The 26,399-nt window shown below is 59.4% G+C and overlaps 1 protein-coding gene across 1 annotated transcript; it reads left to right on the forward strand.

Moving 5' to 3' along the window:
• Nucleotides 1-1,104: 1,104 nt before the first annotated feature.
• Nucleotides 1,105-26,387, forward strand: LOC142917899 (protocadherin Fat 1-like). Its single transcript, XM_076062241.1, is given in 14 exon segments — nucleotides 1,105-1,311; nucleotides 1,909-1,961; nucleotides 4,073-4,206; nucleotides 5,883-8,998; nucleotides 9,001-9,235; nucleotides 9,378-9,502; nucleotides 13,334-13,502; nucleotides 13,805-13,866; nucleotides 14,778-15,083; nucleotides 15,200-15,466; nucleotides 17,121-17,261; nucleotides 17,884-18,180; nucleotides 23,260-23,470; nucleotides 23,747-26,387. Coding segments are annotated over 11 exon segments (7,362 nt in total). The 5' UTR covers nucleotides 1,105-1,311; nucleotides 1,909-1,961; nucleotides 4,073-4,206; nucleotides 5,883-5,998; the 3' UTR covers nucleotides 26,296-26,387.
• Nucleotides 26,388-26,399: the final 12 nt, after the last annotated feature.

Below are 26,399 nucleotides of genomic sequence, written 5' to 3' on the forward strand. Positions count from 1 at the left end.
GTGTTGACGTAGATTTTGTCGAACTTGGACTAGAAATGCTCCTTGCTGATTAACGTCTGGATGTTCACAACCATGGCTTGAAGCAAGCCCCTCTGCTGTTGAGACATTGTCCACCAAAACCGGTCCACAGTTGGCTTTCACACACAGTGTACACACACACAGTGTACACACACAGTGTACACACACAGTGTACCCACAGTGTACACACACAGTGTACACACACAGTGTACACAGTGTACACACACACACAGTGTACACACACACACAGTGTACACACACACACAGTGTACACACACACAGTGTACACACAAAGTGTACACACACAGTGTATACACAGTATGTACATACAGTGTATATACGTACACACAGTGTACACACACAGTTTACACACACACAGTGTACACACACACAGTGTATACACAATAATGTCCACGTTGTTGTAGCTGGGCCCACGCACCCAAGGGAGGGAGCAATGTAAAATGAATCTAAATCAACTTAAACTCCAATCCCGCTCTGTGACGTCACCACTCAGCATTACTTCATCGGCGTGAAACGCCAGGGGGAGGTGTACCTCGCTAGTGACGTCATGTCACCAAGGTATTCACACTCCCCCAACCCCGTCCACGGCGCTCTTGAGCGTGACGTCACCTTCGCTTGGGTCACTGTCGATATCAATCCAGTGGCAATCCTAATTTGGGCAAAGGTACGCCCAGTGACTGGCGGTTCATTAACATAATGTATCCGTTGAAGCCGTCGAGAGTTTATTGCGATGGGTTTAGCAGCCACGCCCCCATCCCTCCACATATGGGCCGGCATCATTAACATAATTTATTCAGTTACAGAGCCGCTCATTGTGGGAGGGGCGTGTCTCTTACCCCAGAAGTGACGTCATGTTACCTACTTACCCACGTGATGTCGAGAGGTAACAGGAGGCTGCCGATCCGCGCTTGCACTGAAATCCGACGTGAGAAATTCTCATGCTGGTGGTGGTTGTTGTTGTTGTTTACCAAGGTAGAGCCTCTCTCTCTCGTAGGGATGTCAGTTGAGTAGCAGCGAGCATGGGAATCGATGTCCAGGTTGGAACTTTACAACGCGGGGCCTAGCCACGCGGGGCCTTGCCTCCTGATTGCGTTCGCTTTAATTATCTCGCTTAAGTTTAATTTGTCTTCACCCGGCTCGCAACTTTGTAACTTTGTTTTATTGTAAATATTCACGCAGTTTTTATTTTCGTTCTTTTTTCACCAGGCCATGCCCGCTTGAGCTGCTATACCGCTCTTGTTATCAGAAGCGACCTGCCCACAACAACACAAGGTGAGGCTTTGTTAACGTGTGTGAATGTTTTGACTTAAAACTTTTGTGACTGCAGGAATTAATATTCTTGGTTTATTCGGTAAAGTCACGTAGATAGAAAATAAAATTAAAATAACAATAAAATAAAAAATTGAAAATAAAGCAAAAAACCCACGACGTTTCGATCGCAACACAAGTGGTCTTTATCTTATTGAATTTAATCTGTTATTTTTATTTTCTATCTACGTGACTTTACTGAAAGAACCAACAATACGTGCGTCAATGTATCTTATCGGTCAAAGATGCTAAGCTTGTGCCGCTGCTGACTCTGAATGTGTGGAGGGGAACACCTTCACCACGGGGAGAGAGAGACAGAGACACGGATAGCCTCGGCTATGTTGAGTGATTATCGATTCATTACTTGGTGGAGTGAGGAAGAATTAATGCTGAGCAGATGAAGGTGGCCAGGCATGGTGCTGGTCACACCACCACCTGTTTACTCATGGCAGTGTGTGACAGTGTCAAGTTTGTGTTTGCAGTAAAGTCTGTTAACTCTATTGCACACGGAGGTTATATCAAAACAATAGTTTATTTTTGTTTTCCTCTGGAACTCTCCAGATATACAGCAGGCGTCAGTGTCGGGATCGAACCCACGACTTCCTGTATACCAGGTGAGGTAGTTAACATCTCACCACAGAGAGAGACACGCAAACTCCAGTTAGCCTCGGCTATGCTAATTGATCCTCGATTAATTACTTGGTGGAGTGAGGAAGCATTCATGCCAAGCAGATTAAGATGGCCAGGCGTGATTCTAGACACGCCACCGCCTGTTTACCCAGTGACAGTGTACAGTTTGTGTTTGCAGTAACATCTATTAACTCTGTTGAACACGGAGGTTATAGCATAACAGTAGTTTACTTTTGTTTTCCTCTGGAACTCTTTATACAAATGGAAACAGGAGGTGAACACAGCACACACATTCAGCTGAAGTCGGATCTGTTCATCCCCAGCGTTTGTGGGGGCTCATGCCCCCCCCACTCCCCATTACGTGGGGGCTGATCTCCCTCTCACTCACCACGAGCGGTGGGGGGGGGGGCGCCACGTCTAATGGGTGGGGGCTGATGCCCCCCCCACCCACCCACTCGTGTGTGTCTCACCGTTAACACTGCGGTGCACACACAGACACTAGTGACACTCGCGTGTGTCTCACCGTTAACACTGTGGTGCACGCACAGACACTAGTGACACTCGTGCGTGTCTCACCGTTAACACTGTGGTGCACACACAGACACTAGTGACACTCTCACGTGTCTCACCGTTAACACTGTGGTGCACGCACAGACACTAGTGACACTCTCACGTGTCTCACCGTTAACACTGCGGTGCACACACAGACACTAGTGACACTCGTGCGTGTCTCACCGTTAACACTGTGGTGCACACACAGACACTAGTGACACTCGCGCGTGTCTCACCGTTAACACTGCGGTGCACGCACAGACACTAGTGACACTCGTGTGTGTCTCACCGTTAACACTGCGGTGCACACACAGACACTAGTTACACTCTCACGTGTCTCACCGTTAACACTGCGGTGCACACACAGACACTAGTTACACTCGCGCGTGTCTCACCGTTAACGCCGTGGTGCACGCACAGACACGCGCCGGCACGGGCCACCGTTGGTATTTTAATATGCGCGCGCGTCACACCCACACTGATTTATAGTCACCCACACACCGTCGTACGCTGATCGCTGTCCCACCGCTCTTCACACACACACATGCACCACGCGTCACAACGTCAGTCTGTGCTAAGATTTATGTCCCGGAGCGAATAGGGACCCCCGTTTATGGCCCCCTCCAGCCAGCACCCTTCGGACAGCGCCTAACCTCCTGTCACCTGGCCGTCGCAGAGTGCGTCTATCCCCAAAGCTCGAGCTGACTCAATTGGCCCCCCTTCCCGTACCCACTCACCTATTCAGCTGCCCCATGGGGGCTGGGGAAGATGCTCGCCTCGGGGACTTTTTCTGTCCGACCGTTTCCAGCTCCACCCTGCATTGGTCGCACGGACGCTAAGGACGGCTGGTCTCCTCCGCCGCTCCAGAAGGACTCTGATTCAATCCGCCCCTCCGGCCCCCTTATGTCTCCAAAGCCCCTTAACCCCCGGGGCACATGACGTCATCCTGCGCATCCAATCGAATTCTCTTTGCGGCTGCTTTGAGCGCTCTGGCCGTTGGGGGGGAGGTGGGGGTCGCGTCATCCCCCCCTTCCCATTGTCTCTGTGCCTGCGTTCCTCGCCGTTGACTCATCGATAATCCCCTCGCTCCCTCCAACTTGAGTCAACTCTTCTCTGCCTAGGGGCTTTTCCCTCCCACCCCACTGTTTACCCTGCTGCTGGGTACTGGCTGAAGGTCCCACCCCCCCGTGCTGTGTATGCTTCATCGCGGCCGGCCTGTAAAGCTCTATGCCCCCTTCTTGGGGGGGGGCGCCATGTAATCCGGTCTGGGGGGCTCGGCCAATTTCCTGGTCCGGGGAAACCGTGGAACGTCCCTGCTAGTGGGGTCCTCGGGTGAAAACCCATCGCACCAGGTGATCCCTCCTCGCGACCCTACGGGGGTGCATGCGGGTGTTTAGTGGGGCGTGCGTGCGTTCGTGGGATGGGGAGGGGGGTGCGAGGAGAGGGTAGAGCCGGCGGAGTTGCTCCGCTGTGGTGGCGCCACAGTTACGATGGCGATAGCAATATTACAAAATAGCAAAATATTTTTAATTTTGCGCGGCAGGCAAACGCAGCAGCGTGCTACGAGGTACGAGACTGTAACTTGATCATCGCCATCCTCCTCTTCCAACAACTAAGTTAATGTGGCCATCAACAACCTAACATCATTCAAGTGTGCAGACGACGGACAGAATCTTGGTGAGTCCAGTACAATATGATACGTTACGATACGTTCAATGCGTGTATGATAACATAGCTTTAGCGATTTCATTTTAGGGTTACTACGATACATACGTTTAATGCATGTTAAAAGTTTTTATAGCAGAGGATTGTTTCCTGAAAACACTTTCTATGAAATTGCAGTTCACATAGGTAGGCTAAGAATTTACCTTGTTTTTTACTTTGAATTTTACTGTGCAATACAGTATTGTAATTAATAAATACATACAGTATATAGTTTATACAGTACGATCCTGTAAATTGCTCTGTTTTGCTAAACTATCACCATTCTTTAAGACTCCTGGGTAGGCTAGGCCATTTTCGCCTTACGATATTTTCGACTTACGATGGGGTCGTGGTAACGCATCTCCATCGTAAGTCGGGGACTATCTGTATATATAATAATGTGGTGTGTGTGGTCTATATGGGGAGCGGTAGTGTAGCGGTTGGCGCGCTGCGCTATGAACCCAGCGACCCGAGTTCGATTCCCGCTCACGGCCAACACAATCAGTGACGATTATCTAAACCGATCCTGGGCCTCCCCTAGGTCGACTCAGCCTCAAATGAGTACCTGTTGCGGTGTGTAAACATCGCCACTGGGGAGACAAAGGCGGTTGGGCGTGGTTGCTGGCCACCCACCCCCTCGTGTACCGTTACCGGCCTTCATAGGCGCTCGCAAACAGCACTTGCCCCTACTGTCTGTTAAGGCTACACGGGGGGGTCTTTGTCTCTCTAACCTATACAATTAATTTTATCGTCTGTCTGTGTCCGTCTGCGCACGCGTGCTTGCGAGGGATTTGGCTACCAAACCGTGGGGTTCACGTGAGAAATGTTTCTGCCAGGAAGCACGCCGTGGGCAAGCGCTGTGCCGTCTTCCCGTCGCTCGCATTCAAAAGAGTTAAAGTTGAGTTGTGTTGGCGATTTCCCTTCAAATATTTAGTTAGGTTTGCGGCTATTTATTTATTTATTTCCCCACGCGCCTCGGCCCGGAGACAACGTCATCAGCTGCGCGCACGTGCACAACGCTCGCACGGTTGGCCCCTGCAAACTCTCACGCACCATCGACGGAGGCGTGCGTCCTTTTTTATTCGCCTGCACACTCTACAAGGCAAGTCGCACACATTGGTATCGTAAGCATTTATATAATTACACTTTGCACCGCTGGCAGGGGTTGCCCCTAGCAATGCACACACGATCGGCACACATTTTCATTCGCGTTAAAACTGCAACAAAAACGCACACAACACGCTGAGGTTGAATGTCCTCTTCTCCCCACTCCACACCAATGCGTCCTGTTACTACTATAGAGCCCCTAGATATTATTATTACTGCGCTTAGATAGTATTATTGTAGCGTGGCCGGGGGAGCGGCCCAGCCCACACCCTACCAAGGTGAGTGGGTCTCTCTGGTCTCGCAGTGGGTGGGTTTCTGTGGATCTCTGTGCCTGTAGAAACGTGCCTTTTCAAGTATTTGGCTGCTGCTGTAATTATAAATGTCCACGAGGTGACGACGACGATGATGAGCCACTTTGTTGAGCTATCGTTCACGACAGCCAATTCGGTTCTCAAAAAGCACTACCCGGTAGCTCAGCGGGGCGCCTTACCTGGCAAAATAAAATAGTTTGGTTTGTGTTTGGTCTTGATCTGACATGTTAGAGGAGGAGGAGGACCGACACCCCATTGGGAGCGCCAGACTTTGGCGTCGCCCACCTCTCCGACCGCGGCTCCGTGTCGTCGGCGGCTCTCGGGCGCAGAGCCTGACGCCCAACACGATGGCCTCGGCGCTCCTCCCGCTGCTGCTCCTGCTGCTGCTGCCGCCGTGCAGGAAATGCCTCGATGGGCAACGGGGCCGGCCGAAGCCCGCCCTGCGCTTCACCAGCTTGTCCTACAAAGCCACCGTCTACGAAAACTCCGCGCCCGGGACGTACGTGGAGAGCCACGACAAGATGGGGATCCACGTCGGCCGCTCGGCCCCCGGGGCCCGGTACGCCGTCGTGTCCGGGGACGAGGGGGCCGCGTTCGAGGCAGAGGGGCTCGTCGTGGGCGACTTTTGGTTCCTGCGCGTCCGCACGAGGGGCGTGCCGTTGGACCGCGAGGAGCGCCGCGGCTACGCGCTGGGGGTGAAGGCGTTCTCCGAGAACGGCCGCGGGGCGGCGTCCGCCACGGTCTTCGTCCAGGTGCTGGACCGCAACGACCTGAATCCGCTGTTTTCGGCTTTGTCGTACGCCGCGAGCGTCGCCAACGACGCGCCGGCGGGCACCACGGTCCTACGTGTCGCCGCCACGGACGCCGACGAGGGGCCCAACGGGCGCTTCAGTTACGCCCTGGCGCGGCACTCGGACGCGTTCGCCGTGCACCCGACGAGCGGCGCGGTGACGCTCGCCAGGAGGCTGACGGAGCCCGGTGACGCGGGGCTGCACGAGTTCAAGGTGATGGCCGTCGACGGCGGCGGGCTGAGCGGCTCGGCGCGCGTCGCGGTGAACGTGAGCCGGGCGAACGCCCACGCCCCGCGCGTCACGGTCGTCGCGACCCGCGGGCAAGGGGCGCCGTTCGCCGACCCCGCCGCCGCGTACGCGGAGCTCGCCGCGGTGGACCGCGACGCCGGCCCCGAGGGGGAGATCGTCGCCGTGGAGATCGTCGCCGGCGACCCCCTCCGGGCGTTCTCCGTCGCCCCGACGGACGGCGCCGGCCCCGCCTCAGCCTACGCGGTGAGGCTCTCGGGGCGGCTGGACTGGGCGGACTTCCCCTTCGGGGTGAACCTCACCGTGCAGGCTCGCGACGGGGGGAGGCCACCCAGGCACTCGCGGCCCGTCACGGTCACGCTCCGGGGGGGCGGCGCCGCCGGCGCGTTCGAGCGGAGCGTCTACGCGGGCGCCGTCGAGCGGCGGTCTCCGCCCCGCGCCGTCGTGCTCGCGGTCCGAGCCTCTTGCGGCGCGCGGGGCTGCCGGTACGTCGTCCGAGGCGGCGCCGACGGCGACTTCTTCGCCGTGAACCCCGCCACCGGGGTCGTCTCCGTCCGCGAGTCCCTGGCGGCGGTCGACAGACGCCGCTTCGAGTTCAACGTTGGCACCGACGCCGGCCCGGGCGTCGCCGGGGTCGCGATCGACGTCGCGGACTACAACGCCCACGCCCCGGTCTTCGAGCGGCCCAACTACTCCGCCTCGTTGAGCGAGGACGTCCCGGCGGGCACGTTCGTGCTCATCCTGCACGCCGCCGACGACGACGAGGGGGACGACGGCCGCGTGACGTACGGCCTGGTGGAGGACGAGCCCGGCCCCTTCGCCGTCGACCCCCGCACGGGCATCGTCGTCACGACGGGGCCGCTGGACCACGAGGAGACGACGGGGGCCTACCGGCTGCGCGTGCGAGCCTCGGACTGGGGGACTCCGTTTCGCCGGGAGGCCGAGGCGACCGTGACGGTGAACGTCACCAACGTGAACGACAACGCGCCCGTCTTCGAGTCCGTAGACTGCGTGGGCGAGATCCCCCGGGACCTCCGGCCGGGCGAGCCGATCTTCACCGCGTCGGCCATCGACGCCGACGAGCTCCGGCCGGTGCTCTACGGCATCGCGTCCGGGAACGGGGGCGGCTTCTTCGCGCTGGACGGCGCCCTCGGCGTCGTGACGCTCGCGCGCTCCCTCGCCAACGTCGCCGCCGGGCCGGCGGGGGCCTTCCGCCTTGGCCTCAAGGCCACCGACGGGGAGCTCTCGGCGGAGACGGCATTCCTGAACGTCTCGGTCGTGGACGCCGCTCCCGGACGGGCGCCGTCATGGCGGTGCGTGGAGACGGGGATCGCCCGGAGGATGGTCGCGTGGCTCCACCGGGCAAACCAACGGCGAGACCGCCCGCGCCCCCTCGCCGCCAGCGCCGTCAATCGGCACGCGCCGGCGTTCGCCGCCCCGGCGGTCGCCGTGGAAGTCCGCGAAGATTTGCCAGTCGGGGCCGAGGTCACCCGAATGGAGGCCACGGATCCGGACGACGGCTTCGAGGGGAAGCTGCTGTACGCCCTGACGGACGACGGCGGGGCGAGCGGCCTCGCCGTGGACGCGGAGACCGGCGTCGTGAGGGTCCTGGTGCCGCTGGACCGTGAGGCCGCCGCCTCCTACCTCGTGAACATCGTCGTCCGCGACCTGGGCACGCCGCGGCGCTCCGCGAGCGCCGCCCTCCGCGTCGTCGTCTCGGACGTCAACGACAACCGGCCGGAGTTCTCGCGGCGCGCCTACGAGGCCCGGGTGCCGGAGAGCGCGCGGCCGGGCCGCGAGGTGCTCCGGCTGGAGGCCGCCGACGGCGACGCGGGCGCCGCGGGCGTCGTGCGCTACCGCCTGCTGTCCGACACCGATCTCTTCCGCGTGGACGCCGAGACGGGCGCCCTGGAGGTGGCGGCGCCGCTGGACCGCGAGCGGCGCGCCGAGCACGCGCTGCTGGTGGAGGCGTCGGACCTGGCGCCGGAGGAGAGCCGCCTCTCCTCCGTCGCCGCGGTGACCGTGACGGTGGAGGACGTGGACGACCACGCGCCCGCGTGCGCGCCGGCGCCCCTCCGCCTCCGCGTGCCCGAGGACTTCCCGGTGGGGGCCGTCCTCGGCTGGCTGGACGCTCGCGACCCCGACGCGGGGCCGGCCGGGGAGGTGCGCTACTCCCTGCCGGGCGAGGACGAGGACGGCGGCACGTTCGGGGTGCACGAGACGAGCGGGGCCCTGCGTCTGGCGCGGCCGCTCGACTTCGAGAGGCGGCGCCGCCACGAGTTGTGGCCGCGCGCGACGGCGACCCCGGGGGGCCGCCGCCGGCCGCCTGCCGGGCGACGGTGGAGGTGGTGGACGTGGACGAGAACGACCACGCCCCGCGGTTCGCGGAGTTCGCGGCGGCTGCCGCCGTGCGGGAGGACGCCCCCGTGGGCGCCGTCGTCGTCACCGTCACGGCCACGGATGAAGACCGGGGGATCGACGGGGAGGTGCGGTACTCCCTCGTGGACGAATCCGGCCTGGGCGTCTTCAGCATTCATCCAGAGAATGGTAAACCGCACCTACTCCCCCCCCTCCTTCCTCCCTTCCCCCCCCCCCCCCATCCTCCTCCTCACGGCTCACGACGCCGACTGACGGCTCACGCCGGCGCCCGTCTCTGCCGCGTGTCGTGCACGGCGCTCCGCGCCGGCAGGGATGATCGTCACGGTGCAGCCGCTGGATCGGGAGACTGCTGACAGCTTCTGGCTCACGGTGCGCGCGACGGATCGCGGAGTCGTCCCTCGCTTCTCCACACTGCACGTCTACGTGGACGTGCAGGTACGGAAACTCACACACACGTACACACACACACACGTATATACACACACACGTATACACACACACGTATACACACACACACGTATTCACACACGTATACACATGTATATACACACACACGTACACACACACACGTACACACACACACACACGTATACACACAACAACAACAACCGCCATTCGCCACTAAGTGGCGGTGACGTCACCACGACGCTTGTGCCAGGCTATGTGCACCCTGAGGCCACGTGAAGTGTCGAACGCCCGCTGGCAGGAGGTCACGGGGCAGACCCAGGTGCCACGGGTCGACTGACTGAGATGACTGGCTGATGCACCACCTGTACCCCCTACTGTGCCAACCTGCTGTGCTTGAGCCACTCGGCGCTCCGCTCGTTGTTGTGAGCGTCGCTCCTCCGCCCTCCGTTGTTGTTGGATGGCGACTACCTCCAACTGCCCAGTAGCGTCCTTCACGAGCCTCCTCCACAGAGGCCGATCTTGACACCGCTGGTACCAGTCATCGGCAAGTCCACTCAGCTCCACGTCCTCCTGTACCACATCACTCTATCTCTTCTCTAGCCCGTGCCGCGCCCGCTTAGCCCCCTCAATCCGGCCGAACAAAAGCTGTTTCGGCATGCGGTGGCTGGGCATGTGGGCTACATGACCCAGCCATCGCAGCCTTCCCCGCCGGAGGAGCTCACCGATTGGACCTTGCCCAGATCTTTCAAGTATTTGTGAGCTCCTCACACAATCCAGTCTGGTTAAACCCAGGATGGATCGTAGGCAGGCCAGCCTAAATGTTTCTAACCGGCGAAGATGTTTCATTAGGGGGGTCAACGTTTCGCAAGCGTAGAGAAGGGAGGGAATGACCGTGGCCGAGAAGACCTGAAGCTTAGTGCGGAGCGACAGACCAGGTAGCTTCCACACAGCGTTACGCAACCGATGAGTCCTCTGCTGTTAAACTGGAGCCAGTCATAAGCACACTGCCCAGGTATGGGAAACTCTCCACTCTCTCCACAACTGCCCCATCACCGATTGGGAGTTGTGGGGGTGGAGTGTCCGATGGTACAAAATACCCAGGCAGGTGCTTAGTTTTGGTGGGGCTGATGGTAAGGCCCCACCTCTTAGTGGCACGCTCCAGTCTCAGCAGCAGCGTCTTCAACTCCTCCTCTGAATGAGCAGCTATTACCAAATCATCAGCATACATAACGTGGTTGAGCAATAGGGAGCCATCCCTTGACCGCACCCGGGCATCGATCAGCCTCTCATTATATCTGTACCATATGGAAATTCCCCCGGTACAGCTATTGAAGGCTTCACGAACTACCTGGTCAAAATAGATGTTAAATAATGTGGGAGTCAGAGGACATCCCTGTCGCACCCCAAGGTGTACAGGGAATGGCTCGGACTCCCGGCCACGTAATTTTACCCGGGCCCACTCACCATCATGAAGGTCCTTAATGATCGTGAGCAGAGGGTCAGGTACTCCAAAAGCACGAAGAACAACCCAGAGCCCAGGCCTACTGATGGTCAATAAAGCAGATATGTAGGTCTTGTTGGAATTCCCTACACCTCTGCTGTAGCAGACGGACAGAAAATATGGCATTTGTGCAGGACCGCCCTTTCCTGAAACCGCATTGGGGCTCCGCAAGCCTCTCCTCAGCGTGCCTGGCAAGGCGATGCTGAATAATCCTTGCCAGGACCTTTCCCGGCACACTGAGGAGTGAGATGCCCCTGTAGTTGTTACAGTCTGTGCGGTCCCCCTTCTTAAAAAGGGGGACCACCATGGCATCCTTCCAATCCTGCAGAACCCGTCCAGTGGTCCAGACCGTTGTTATGATGTCATATAGGGCAGTCTGTGCACAAACGCCACCCTCCCTCAGCATTTCGCTTGGGAGATCATCTCTGCCCGCTGCCTTTCCTGGTCTCAGACTCCGGATTGCCTTCAGGACTTCCTCAACAGATGGCACCTCAGCCAGCCACTCACAGGGGGTGACTTCTTCCAATATTTGAGGCACCGCAGCCTCAGCAGGGTCATCCTCACTTTGTGCCACGATGTTTTTCTGTCTGAGGGATTTTCCCTCCCCCAGGACCTCACAGAAATGCTCAGCAAATCTGAAAACCTGTTCCTGGGGGTTGGAGATTGGATCACCGTTTTTTCCCCTAATGATGGTAATAGGTGTGGCGCTGCAGGTTACTTTTTTGATGGAGTTAAATAGAGATTTGTGATCACGGGCCACTGAGGCAGACTCCATCTCCTCAGCAACCCGCGACCACCACCCATCCTTGCAGCGCCTCACGGCTCTCCGAACCTCCGAGCGAAGGCTGCGGTAAGTCTCCTCATTCTCTGACGTGGGATTCTGTAGCCGATGACAGTGGGCCTGTCGCTTTTTCTCAATCATCCTGAACACCTCCTCTGTCAGCCAGGGTCTCTGGGGAGGTCTGGACCGTGTACCCAAAGCAGCCATTGCAGCTGCATGTCACAGTCCTAAACCTCGCCCATTTACCCTCGACATCAGGAGTCAGGGACGATGCCAATCCCAGCCGCAAGCGATGATGAAATTTTCGCTTGCAACTTTCATCAGATAACTGAGACCAGGCCACTTTAGGTTGGAATGGGGTCCTGGGTGTACACCTACCACCGGAGTGGAAGAATGGCAGGCGCATCTTACAGATGACTAGTCGATGGTCAGAGGGCAGATCAGCTCCACGGTAGGTCCTGGTGTCAAGGACGAGGGCTCGCATCCGCTGGTCCGTCACTATGTAGTCCAGCAGATGTTCTTGCTTGGACCCGGCATGCAACCATGATGTTGTGTGGATGCGCCGATGCCGGAACAGCGTGTTGGTAATTACAAGCCCATGGGCTGCACAAAAATCTAGCAGCCTCCTACCGTTGTTATTGAGCTGATCTGGCCCATGCCCTCCAATCACTCCATACCAGGTGCCAGTATCATGACCAACTCAGGCATTGAAGTCACCCAACATGATGACTCTATCCCGAGGGGCCACTTTAGCCAGCACCTGTGACAGGAGGTCATAGAAGGCATCTGACTCATCGGCTTTGCCTGCATCCCTCCACGGATGTTCATCTTCGGTGGGGGCATAAGTAACCACGACCACCATGCCTTGCCTCCGGTTGATGGGAAGGCGAGCCCAAAGTAGCCTGGGGCTTTCAGCTTCCCACACCTCACCGCCACGCTCCCACACCCCCTTCATTCTTTTGTTCAAAAGAAGAGGCACACCCTGTTGTTTGGCAGTCTGCTGCCACGAGTAGAGGACTGTCCACCCCTCATGGTGGCAGGAGCCAGAGCCAGTCCACCGGACCTCCTGAATGCCACATAGATCCAGGCGGTACCGGTCCAGCTCCCGACAGAGGAGTGGCAGCCTCTCCTCCGCTGTGAGCATTCAAACATTCCACATGGCCACCCGTAGTGGCTTTTCGTTGTTTCTGGAGGACACACACACACACACGTATACACACACACACACACGTACACACACACACGTATACACACACACACGTATACACACACGTATACACACACGTATATATACACACACACACACGTATATACACACACACGTACACACACACACACATATACACACACACACACGTACACACACACACACGTATACACACACACAAACACACGTACACACACACACGTATATACACACGTACACACACACAAGTACACACACACATACACACACATGCGTATGCACCCCTGCATTTTAAAACGACACACAATGCGAGTACCGTGTGTCTCTCCCCCCCCCCCCCCCCAGGACGTTAACGACAACCCCCCGCGGGCATCGCGTCCGTGGTACCAGGCCGCGGTGGCGGAGAACTCCCGTGGGGGCGTCAGGGCAGTGCAGGTGGACGCCTGGGACCTGGACAACGCCGCCGCCATGTCCTCCAACGATGCCCGGGGCAGGGGCCTCACGTTCAACATCGTCAGCGGAGACCCACAGGGATTCTTCACCATAAACAACGCGACAGGTGGGGGTTGGTGGTGGTGGAGAGCAAATCCAGAACATTTACAATTATAGTGTAGTGTAGAAAGCAAATCTATAACATTTACAATTATAATGTAGTGTATAGTGTACACTACATTATGCATGACACAACTATATACTACAGAATGTGCCAATTCGTTACTAGTACAGCACTAACCGGTGTGTTGGTGAGCAAATCCAGCAACATTTACTATCCACGTTGGCCCCCACCCCACCCCACTGCGTGCGTGTGCCGGCCGGCGTGGGATGGTTGTTGTTGACCTCCGGTGAACGGACTCGTTGCAGGCGTCATCCACACCACCAGCAGGCGGCTGGACAGAGAGAGGCAGGCGGAGCACGAGCTGGAGGTGAGAGTCACCGTGATGGTGGTGGTGGTGGTAGTGGCCTTCAATAGCTGTACCGGAGGAATTTCCATCTGGTACAGATATAATGGGAGGCTCATCGATGCCCAGGTGCGGTCAAGTGATGGCTCCCTATTGCTCAACCTTGCCGATGATCTGGTAATTGCTGCTCACTCAGAGGAGGAGTTGGAGGCGCTGCTGCTAAACGTGGAGCTTGCCACTAAGAGGTTGGGACTTACCATCAGCCCCACCAAAGCTAAGCACCTGCCTGGGTATTTTGTACCATCGGACAATCCACCCCCACAACTCACAATTGGTGATAGGGCAGTTGTGGAGAGAGTGGAGAGTTTCCCATACCCTGGCAGTGTGCTCATGACTGGCTTCAGTTTGACAGCGGAGGTCTCACTCCGAATCAGTCGAGCGGCATTATCTTTTCATCGGTTGCATAACGCTGTGTGGAAGCTTCCTGGTCTGTCGCTCCGCACTAAGCTTCGGGTCTTCTCGGCAAATCATTCCCACCCTTCTCTACGCTTGCGAAACGTGGACCCCCCCTAATTGAACATCTTTGGCTGGTTAGAAACATTTAGGCTCACCTGCCTACGATCCATCCTGGGTTTAACCAGGGTGGATTGTGTGAGGAGCTCACAAATCATTAAAACATCTGGACAAAGACCCATCGGAGCGCCGGGTGGCTAAAGCACAGTAGGGGGCACAGGTGGTGCATCGGCCACTCATCTCAGTCAGTCGACCCGTGGCACCTGGGTGTGCCCCGTGACCTCCTGCCAGCGGACGTTCGACACGTGGCCTCGACGTGCCCATGGCTTGGCACAAGCGTCGTGGTGCCGTCACGGCCACTTAGTGGAGGTCGTTGTTGTTGTTGCGCGTGTGTCTGCGTGCGTCCCGCCCGCCGGCGCCAGGTGTCCATCGTGGACGGCGGCGTGCCCCCGCGTGAAGCGAGGGTGGCGGTGACGCTGAGCGTCTCCGACGAGAACGACAACGCCCCGCGCTTCCGCAGGAACCTCACGCGCGTTTACGCGGTGGCGGCGAAGGAGCCGACGGTGGTGGCCATCGCCCGCGTCTACGCCGCCGACGCCGACTGGGGCAACAACGGCATGCTGTTGTACACCGTCCGCGGGTGGCAACACAATTACTATTCCGATGAGCACGGAGTCGTCTACAGCCGGAGCGACTTGCACCGTGCGGGGACATCCCACTCCATCCTGGTACTGGGCACACTCCCCTCGCGGTCCTCCCCCCTCATCCTCACGGACACGCTTGACAATGTTGACCCCCCACTGTGAAGCAGAACTCGCCGATCTTGCCGTTGCCCGCCCCGCAGATCGAAGCCAGGGACTCGGGGCAACCGCCGACCTTGCCGTCGACGGCCGTCATCCACGTGGAGTGGATCGCCGCTCCCCGGCCACCGGAGACGCCCGCGGCCTTCGGCCTGAGCCGGCACGCGGTCACCGTGTCGGAGACGGCCGCCGTGGGCTCCGTGGTGATCGCGCTGCCCACGCAGAGCACGGCGGGGAGCCTCCTCTGGTTCAGCATCACAGGTCACGTGGTGCCACCACACACATTCCACATCCCACCCCACATCATGATGGTGTGTTAATGGTGACATCATGATGATGGGTTAACGGTGACATCATGATGATGGTGCGTTAATGGTGACATCATGATGAAGTGTTAACGGTGACATCATGATGATGTGTTAATGGTGACCTCATGAAGATGGGTTAACGGTGACCTCATGATGGTGTGTTAACGGTGACCTCATGATGATGTGTTAATGGTGACCTCATGATGATGGGTTAATGGTGACCTCATGATGGTGTGTTAACGGTGACCTCATGATGGTGTGTTAATGGTGACGATGATAGTGTGTTAATGGTGACCTCATGATGATGGGTTAATGGTGACCTCATGATGATGTGTTAACGGTGACCTCATGATGGTGTGTTAATGGTGACGATGATGATGTGTTAATGGTGACCTCATGATGATGGGTTAATGGTGACATCATGATGGTGTGTTAACGGTGACGATGATGATGTGTTAACGGTGACATGATGGTGTGTTAATGGTGACGATGATGATGGGTTAATGGTGACGATGATGTGTTAACGGTGACCTCACGATGGTGTGTTAACGGTGACATCATGATGGTGTGTTAATGGTGACCTCACGATGATGGGTTAACGGTGACATGATGATGGTGTGTTAATGGTGACGATGATGATGTGTTAACGGTGACGATGATGGTGTGTTAATGGTGACAATGATGATGTGTTAACGGTGACGATGATGGTGTGTTAATGGTGACGATGATGATGGGTTAACGGTGACGATGATGTGTTAACGGTGACGATGATGATGATGTGTTAACGGTGACATCATGATGGTGTGTTAACGGTGACGATGATGATGTGTTAACGGTGACATGATGGTGTGTTAATGGTGACGATGATGATGGGTTAATGGTGACGATGATGTGTTAACGGTGACCTCACGATGGTGTGTTAACGGTGACATCATGATGGTGTGTTAATGGTGACCTCACGATGATGGGTTAACGGTGACATGATGATGGGTTAACGGTGACATGATGATGGTGTGTTAATGGTGACGATGATGATGTGTTAACGGTGACGATGATGGTGTGTTAATGGTGACAATGATGATGTGTTAACGGTGACGATGATGGTGTGTTAATGGTGACGATGATGATGGGTTAACGGTGACGATGATGTGTTAACGGTGACGATGATGATGATGTGTTAACAGTGACATGATGATGGTGTGTTAATGGTGACCTCACGATGATGGGTTAACGGTGACCTCACGATGATGGGTTAACGGTGATATCATGATGGTGTGTTAATGGTGACGATGATGATGTGTTAACGATGACGATGATGATGTGTTAATGGTGACCTCACGATGATGGGTTAACAGTGACATGATGATGGGTTAATGGTGACATCATGATGGTGTGTTAACAGTGACATGATGATGGGTTAACGGTGACATCATGATGGTGTGTTAACGGTGACATCATGATGGTGTGTTAATGGTGATGATGATGGGTTAACGGTGACATGATGATGGTGTGTTAACGGTGACGATGATGGTGTGTTAACGGTGACATCATGATGGTGTGTTAATGGTGACGATGATGGTGTGTTAACGGTGACATGATGATGGTGTGTTAACGGTGACGATGATGATGACGTTAGGGGGGCGCCGCTTGTGGACAGGCGGTTGACGTGGAGCGCAGCTTCCACGTGACGGAGCACAGCGGCGTTGTGGAGGTGGCCAAGCCGCTGGATGCCGAGCGGTGCTCCTCCTACCGGCTCACCATGACGCTCACCGACGGGACCAACGCTTCAACCACCCTGGTGGGCGGGCACGCGTGTCTGTGTGTGTGTCTGTGTGCGTGTCTGTGTGTGTCTGTGTGTGTCTGTGTGTGTCTGTGTGTGTCTGTGTGCGTGTCTGTGTGTGTGTCTGTGTGTGTGTGTCTGTGTATGTGTGTCTGTGTGTGTGTGTCTGTGTGTGTCTGTGTGTGTGTCTGTGTGTGTGTGTCTGTGTGTCTGTGTGTGCGTGTCTGTGTGTGTGTGTCTGTGTCTGTGTGTGTGTCTGTGTGTGTGTCTGTGTGTGTCTGTGTGTGTCTGTGTCTGTCTCTATGTGTCTGTGTGTGTGTCTGTGTGTGTGTCTGTGCGTGTCTGTGTGTGTCTGTGTGTGTCTGTGTGTGTCTGTGTGCGTGTCTGTGCGTGTCTGTGTGTGTGTCTGTGTGTGTCTGTGTGTGTGTGTCTGTGTGCGTGTCTGTCTGTCTGTCGCACAAGGTGGGCGTGACGAGGCCGTCAGGGCGACGCGGTGACGTCACGAGGCCGGGGGTTGCCGCGGTGGCCGCGTGAGACGTGCCGGGTGCATCGGCACCTCTTGCCAATTCCTCCTCACCACCACCACCACCGCCACCCGCATCACCACTTTACTCACCCCCCCCCCCCCCCCCCCCGCTAGGTGGTGGTGACGGTGCAGGACGTGAACGACCACCGGCCCCGCTTCTCCCGTGACCTCTATGAGGCGACCGTCACCGAGGACGCCTCTCCCGGCGCCTCCCGGATCCTGCGGCTGGAGGCGACCGACGCCGACGCCGGCGCCGCCGCCGCCCGGCTCTCCTTCTTCCTCGTCGGCGTGGGCGGCGGCGACGCCGTGGAGGGCCGGCGTCTGTTCGCGGTAGACCCCGTCACTGGCGAGGTCACCGTCGCCGAGAGGCTGGACCGAGAGGCCAAGTGGAGCCACGTACTCACCGTCATGGTGAGTACGTGACTCCACGCCGGGTGTGCGCGTGTGTACGTGTGTGTGTACGTGTGTGTACGTGTGTACGTGTGTGTGTGTACGTGTGTGTACGTGCGCACATGTGTGTGTGTACGTGTGTGTGTGTGTACGTGTGTGTACGTGTGTGTGTACGTGTGTGTGTGTGCGTGTGTGTACATGTGCACGTGTGTGTACGTGTGTGTGTGTACGTGTGTGTACGTGTGTGTGTGCACGTGTGTACGTGTGTGTACGTGTGTGTGTGTACGTGTGTGTACGTGTGTGTGTGTCCGTTGAACTTCGTCCGCAACTGTACGTAGCCGACTGCTGATCGAAGGCGACGATGATGACGACGACGACGACGACGACGACGCCATGACCACCGTCTTGCGTGGTGACCACAGTGTGCGGTGTACTGCATAGTAATGCGTATAGTGTAGTTTGTCACATAAACAAGCCGTGTAACTAAATCGCCACATTTTGTTTGGGTGACACAAAACCTTGCCGACCGGCCATGTCAGGCGACGGTGGCACAGTCGGACGACGACACGTTGCACGCAACCAGCACGTCCCTCCACCGAGAATGGCGTCTGCCGCGAAAGCCTCCTGTCCGGGGGCGTTCGGAGCGAGCGCTCCGCTCAGCCCTCTCTCTTCTTCACTCTCTCACTCTCTCTCACTCTCACTCTCTCACTCTCTCACTCTTTCCCTCACTCTCTCACTCTCTCACTCTCTCTCTCACTCTCTTACTCTCTCTCTCACTCTCTCACTCTCTCATTCTCACTCTCTCACTCTCTCTCTCACTCTCACTCTCTCACTCTCTCTCTCACTCTCTCACTCTCTCTCTCACTCTCTCACTCTCTCGGCTCTCTCGCTCTCTCACTCTCACTCTCTCTCACTCTCTCGCTCTCTCACTCTCTCACTCACTCTCACTATCACTCACTCACTCTCACACTCTCTCACTCTCACACTCTCTCTCTCTCTGCGCATGCGCGGAGGAGGCTGCGTCCAGGTGAAGTTCCGCGCTGCTCACCTGGATCAATGGGGGCCTGATTTTCCATAAATTAGGCCAAGCCTGAGAGAGGTTACAATGGGGAGTTTAAACATCGCTCTTCCCCTCGTTTTGTAATGGTTTATTCCCTTTGATTTCTTCTTTATTTTTGCTCACTGAGTCGTCCCGGAAAATTTATTCCGAGCGGCTCGTGGGCTGAACAGAGAACGGCAACAACGACGACAACTACAACGACAACAACAACGACGACAACTACAGCGAACAAGTTGCGAGGTGTGGCTGCTGCCGACCACCACCATGGTGCAGCGCACCGCGCTGGAGACTCTCACGAGGAGGAACGGTTTCGCCACCTTTCCGCCGTCCGGGATCGCCGTCGTCGCTGCCGCGGTGGCCGCGACGACGTCGGCTATGCCGGCGTCGTCGCGGCCCAGCGGCAGAGCGGAGGGGTCACGGTGTACGTGGCGGAGGAGGCGATGGCGGCGCGCCTGGTGGAGACGGGGCTCACCGTGGGTGAGCTTCACCTGCGGTGCGCCCCGCTCGCCACGCCCGCCGTCAGGGTGGCGCTCTCGGGCACGCCGCCCTTTCTGAGCGGCGCCGACCTGCTGCGGGACCTCCAACGCTACGGGACGGCGGTGTCGAAAGTCACGCTGCTGCCTCTACGAACGAGGGACCCCGGGTCGGCGCACGTATTGTCGCTTCAGCGCCAGGTTTTTATGGTCCTGAAGGACGGCAACACGGACTTAGACATTAACTTTAAGTACACGGTGCAGGGCCACGTGTACACAGTACACGCATCCACGGCGGGGATGCGTTGTTCCGGGTGCGGAGGCAGCGGCCACGCCCGGAGGAAACTGCCCGAACAGGGCGAGCGAGTCCGCCGCGCCTGCTGCTCCGCCCGCAACGGGGCGGGCGGAGCAGCAGCAGACACAGCAGCAGCGGCCGCAGCAACAGCACCGCCATCAACTACAACAAGAAGAACACCAAAATCAACAACAGCAGCAGCAGGGAGGGCAGCGGGGTGATCTCGCCGTCCTGGCAGCTGACTGCGGGGCACGGACGACCGAGGACGAGGGAGACATTTTCGTCCGCCCGTCCGCCCCTCCCTGGCGGAGGAAGCGGAGGGCAAGGAGCGACCCCGCGTCAGCGGGACGCGTCGGGGCCCCCGCGATGCGGACGGTGGTCGCCGGCGACAACAGCGAGCCGGAGGACCGCACGGAAGCGGCGACGGGGAGCGACGGCGAACCCGGGCCGCGGGACGGGATGAGGAACGACGGCGGACTCCACCTGCCGGACGACGTCGCGGTAGCAGAGCGACCGTCGGAGCCGGACCCAGCCTTGGCCGCTCTGGAATTGCAGACCAACAACAACAACAACAACCGCCATTCACCACTAAGTGGCGGTGATGTCACCACGATGCTTGTGCCAGGCTATGTGCACACTGAGGCCACGTGAAGTGTCGAACGCCCGCTGGCAGAAGGTCACGGGGCAGACCCAGGTGCCACGGGTCGACTGACTGAGATGACTGGCTGATGCACCACCTGTGCCCCCTACTGTGCCAACCTGCTGTGCTTTAGCCACCCGGCGCTCCGCTCGTTGTTGTGAGCGTTGTTCCTCCGCCCTCCGTAGTTGTTGGAGGGCGACTGCCTCCAACTGCCCAGTAGCGTCCTTCATGAGCCTCCTCCACAGAGGCCGATCTTGACACCGCTGGTACCAGTCATCGGCAAGTCCACTCAGCTCCACGTCCTCCTGTAACACATCACTCCATCTCTTCTCTAGCCCGTGCCGCGCCCGTTTAGCCCCCTCAATCCGGCCGAACAAAATCTGTTTCGGCATGCGGTGGCTGGGCATGCGGGCTACATGACCCAGCCATCGCAGCCTTGCCCGCCGGAGGAGCTCACCGATGGGACCTTTCCTAGATGTTTCAAGGATTTGTGAGCTCCTCACACAATCCAGTCTGGTTAAACCCAGGATGGATCGTAGGCAGGCCAGCCTAAATGTTTCCAACCGGCGAAGATGTTCCATTAGGGGGGTCCACGTTTCGCAAGCGTAGAGAAGGGTGGGAATGACCGTGGCCAAGAAGACCTGAGGCTTAGTGCGGAGCGACAGACCAGGTAGCTTCCACACAGCGTTACGCAACTGATGAAAAGATATTGCCACTCGACTGATGTGGAGTGAGACCTCTGCTGTTAAACTGGAGCCGGTCATAAGCACACTGCCCAGGTATGAGAAACTCTCCACTCTCTCCACAACTGCCCCATCACCGATTGGGAGTTGTGGGGGTGTAGTGTCCGATGGTACAAAATACCCAGGCAGGTGCTTAGTTTTGGTGGGGCTGATGGTAAGGCCCCACCTCTTAGTGGCACGCTCCAGTCTCAGCAGCAGCGTCTCCAACTCCTCCTCTGAATGAGCAGCTATTACCAAATCATCAGCATACATAACGTGGTTGAGCAATAGGGAGCCATCCCTTGACCGCGCCCGGGCATCGATCAGCCTCCCTTTATATCTGTACCATATGGAGATTCCCCCGGTACAGCTATTGAAGGCTTCACGACCACTACCACCATCACCTTCATCGGCGCCGCCGCGCCTGACGGTGCCGCGGCGCTCGAGGGTGCCGTGACACCTGACGGTGCCGCGGCGCACGCGAGAGACGAGCAGCCCGCCTCCCCGTCTGACGGGGCGATGGCTGCTAGACCCGCGGAGGTACACCACCCCAAGCCCAAGAAAAACCCGGCTCGGGGTGGCCTGACACGAGAGGCGGCCGCCAAGCCCCAAGAGAACATACAAGGCGACTGTAAAAACAACAGCAACGAAAATAACGACAACAACAACAACAACACCTACAGGGACGACGGGTGGTTAAGGTCCAACGTTGTTGAGAACACAAGTGAAACGAGCCGCCCGCGAGTCCGGAGGGGGATAGAGTACAACCCAGGGGCCATCATTGACTATGTATGACACCCCTTCAAGGGGCGCGCGGGCACCTTCAGAGAGCAATTCCCCGACGCGCTGGCCTTCATGCAGGCCGCGTGACCACTTTGCAAGGATCCGCAAAGGTAAGTCTGCAGCCGGAAGGAAGCCGACAAGGTGGAGGCTCTAGTACGGAAGGCAGAGAGGAGGTATTCCTCCCAGCTAAAGGGCCCCCCCCCTGCGGCCACCGCCAACACCAACACCTAGCGTTGTGGCCTCGGGATTTAAAAGGGCAAGGTGCGCGATGACGCGCGCGGACTCGAAACGGTTTCCTCTGCGCACGCGATCACTAGAGGCTGGCGGTGGACCGTGAGCCACCTAAGCTGGCGGTGGCCACGCCAGGAGGTGTGCTGTGCGTGCCTCGTGTGCAGCACGTCCACTGAGGCGGTCTGTATACCTACCTGCATTGGCGGCGATCAGCTGCGTCATTTGGATGTGCACGCGGTGACACGTGCGGACCGATTTTGATTTGGTTTTGGTGGTTGGGTTCACCCGTACCGTGGGGGGGCGGCGCGTGGTTCGCACTTTGGACCCGTTTTTTTCCCGCTTCTGTGTCATTGCAGAACGGTGTTGTTTTTCGATATGTGCGCTTGTGTTGACGGTGACGAGGTTGTTGCCTGTGGCTGGTGTCGATGGTCTTGCGCGCGATGACGCGCACGGACATTGTTGGCTTTTTTATTGGCGACTCTCGCAATGGAGCACCGGAACCGTCCAGGGCATTTGCTGCTGGACAATAAAGTTTATTTAAAAGTCAAAGTCTCTCACTCTCTCACTCTCACTCTCTCTCTCTCACTCTCTCTCACTCTCTCACTCTCTCACTCTCTCGCTCACTCTCTCACTCACTCACTCTCTCTCACTCTCTCTCTCACTCTCTCACTTTCTCTCACTCTCTCTCTCACTCACTTTCTCTCTCTCTCACACTCTCACTCTCTCTCTCACTCTCTCTCACTCACTCTCTCACTCACTCTCTCTCTCTCACTCTCTCTCACTCTCTCTCACTCTCTCTCTCACTCTCTCTCTCACTCTCTCTCACTCTCTCACTCACTCTCTCACTCTCTCACTCGCTCACTCTCTCACTCTCTTTCTCTCACCCGCGCGAGCAGGTGCAGGACGGCGGGGTCCCCGTGAGGCGAGCGTACGCCACGCTGGCGGTGAGCGTCGACGATGCCAACGACCACGCGCCCCGCTTCACCGGCGGCCCCTACGAGGCCCGCGTGGCCGAGTCGGCGGCCGTGGGCTCCGCCGTGGTGCGCGTCATGGCGACGGACCGCGACGACGGCCCCAACGCCGACGTCAGATATAGCATCAGATACGGTGACCGCCGCTTCCGCTGCCACTCCCGCCGCCCCTCCCAACCGCCCCGGGGGGGGGGGGGGGGGGGGAGTTTCTGCACAGGGGCACGTTTCCAGTGTCATGGTTTCTCCGTCGCGTCCCTCTCCCCGAGCGAGTCGCGAGCCGCGGGTCCAACTCGGATCGCTCGGGAGCCGACGGGCGCCGCGGTTTCCCCCGCGTCGTTTGCCCTCGGCGTCTCCCTCCGGATTCGGTGACGTGAACTCGCGCCCGTCCCGCTCCTCCGAATTCTCCCGGCAGGAAACGTGGGGAATTCCTTCGCCGTCCACCGCGCGCTGGGCGTCGTCTTCGTGGCGAGGAAGCTGAACGGCTCCGCGGTGGAGGCCTACGAGCTGACGGTGAGGGCGGTGGACCGGGGGCGCCCGCGCCGCGTCACGAATGCCGCCGTCCGCGTCGTCGTCGTCGCCGCCGACGCCGACGTCCCCCCCGAATTCGCCTCCGGAGGCGGCGGCGGCGGCTACTCGGCGGAGGTCGCCGAAGGGGCCGCGCCCGGGAGCTTCGTGCTCGCGGTGAGTGCCTCTGGCCGGTCGACGGTCGCCTACGAAATACGGGAGGGCGATCCCGAAGGCGCCTTCGACATCCACCCGACGTCCGGGGTCGTCGCCGCCAAACGGCCGCTGGACCGCGAGCGGACGCCGTCGTACCGGCTTACGGTGCGGGCCACAGACGCGGCGGGCCTCTCGACGGACGCGTCGGTGACGATCCGCGTGCTCGACGAGAACGACAACGGGCCCGTCTTCGACCGCCCTCGCTACCACGGGGCCGTCGGCGAGGAGGCGGCGGCGGGGACCCCGGTGCTGGACCCGGACGGCATCCCGCTCGTCGTCAGGGCCGCCGACGTGGACGACGGCGAGGGGCGCGCGACGGTCGCCTACGGGATCGTCGAGTTCGGAGCCAGGAAGTACTTCTCCGTCGACCCGCGCACGGGGGCCATCAGGGTCGCCAGGGCCCTCGACCGCGAGACGACGGCCGAGTTCCGCTTCCGGGTGACCGCCTCGGACGGCGGCAGCCCGAGGATGTCCGCCGAAGCGCCGGCCGAGGTGACGGTCGCCGTGCTGGACGCCAACGACTGCCCGCCGGCGTTCTCGACGGCCGCGTACGAGACGACGCTGATCGTGCCGACCCGCGCCGGCGTCCGCCTGCTGACCCTGGCGGCCTCCGACCCGGACGTCGGTGCCGCGCTGACCTACCGCATCGCCTCGGGAAACGTCGGCGGCGCGTTCGCCATGGACGCGCGCACCGGGGACGTCGAGGTGCGAAACGCCTCCCTCCTCGCCGCCGGCTACGACCTCGGGGTTGAGGTGTCCGACGGGAAATTTCAGAGCGCCGCGCGGGTGAAGGTCTCCGTGCGGGCGGTCGGTGGCAGGCTGCGGGTTCCGCCAAAGATCTCGGCGCGCATCCCCGAGAACGGCGCGGCGGGCGCCGTCGTGGCCGCGGTCGTCGCGACGGGGGGGGACCTCAACGAGCCGCTCGTCTTCGACCTGCTCGACCCGAGCGGCGCGTTCCGGATGAGGCCGACGGCGGGCGTCCTGGAGACGGCCGGCGTCACATTCGACAGGGAGGAGCGCGATCGCTACGAGCTGCTGGTGGAGGTGAGGGGCGGCTCGCGGGCGCGCCCGAGCGTCGCTCGCACCGTGGTCGAGGTGGCCGTCGAAGACGTCAACGACAACGCCCCGGCGTTCGTTGGCCTGCCGTACCGCGCCGTTGTCGGGGCGGCGGCGGCGCCGGGGAGCGCCGTGCTCACTGTGGCGGCCCTCGACCGGGACGTCGGCGAGAACGCCAGGGTGAGGTACTCGTTGAGGGACGACCGCGACGGCCGATTTCGCGTCCGCCCTTCCGGCGGCGAGATCTTGCTGAGGACGAGCTTCGCCCCGGGCGCGTCGGGCAAGGACTTCGTCGTGACCGTGGTGGCGACAGACTGCGGGACTCGGCGTCACGGTCACGGTGCTCGACGAGGACGCGCCGGCATTCAAGAGTCTCTCCCACGTCGCGTGGGTGCCCGAGGACGTCGGGCCGCCCGCGCCGATCGCTCACGTCCGCGCGGCGGGTCCCGAGGGCCTGCCGCTCGTTTTCTCCATCGTCGACGGCGACCCCTTCGACCAGTTCTCCGTCGACTTTGGCACGGGCGTCGTGAGCGTCGTCGGCTCACTGGACCGCGAGACGCGGGCCAACTACCGCCTCGCGGTGCAGGCCGCCTCCCCGACGACGGGCCTGCACGCCGACGCGAGCCTGGACGTCGTCGTCGGGGACGTCAACGACAACCGGCCGCTCTTCGCGCGGGGCGCCTACGCCGCCAGACTGTCCGAATCCGCGCCCCCGGGGACCTCCGTCGTCCGGGTGAGCGCCGTCGACACCGACGCCGGCCCCAACGGGGCGCTCCGCTACGAGATCGTGGACGACGGGGAGAAGGGCGGCGAGGGATTCTACGTGGACCCGGACGGCGGGCTGGTCGTGACCACGGCGCCCCTGGACCACGAGCGGAGCCGGCTCCGTCGTTTCTCGGTGCGGGCGACGGACGGCGGCTCCCCTCCCCTCGCCTCCGACGTCACGGTGACCGTCGCCGTCGAGGACGCGAACGACAACGCGCCGGTGTTCGAGCGGCCGCTGTACGAGGCGTCCGTGAGCCGGCTGTCTTGGCCCGGGCACTTCGTGGCCGCGCCGAGGGCGTTGGACGCCGACGCGTCGGACGCCTACCGGCTGCGGTACGCCATCGTCTCCGGCGACGACGACCCAGCGAGCTTCGCCATCGACGCCGAGACGGGCGTCGTCTCCGTCGCCGTCCCACTTGAGCGGAAGAAGCTGGCCGCCTGCTACCACCTCCGAGTCTCGGCCACGGACGGCGCGTTCGTCGGCGACGCCACGCTGGCGGTCGACGTGCGGCCCACCAACCGGC

This window comes from Petromyzon marinus, unplaced genomic scaffold (genome assembly GCF_048934315.1).
Source record: "Petromyzon marinus isolate PM22_M1 ecotype Great Lakes invasive population unplaced genomic scaffold, UKy_Petmar_22M1.pri1.0 PM_G_Scaffold_54, whole genome shotgun sequence".
In the NCBI taxonomy this organism is placed as follows: domain Eukaryota; kingdom Metazoa; phylum Chordata; class Hyperoartia; order Petromyzontiformes; family Petromyzontidae; genus Petromyzon; species Petromyzon marinus.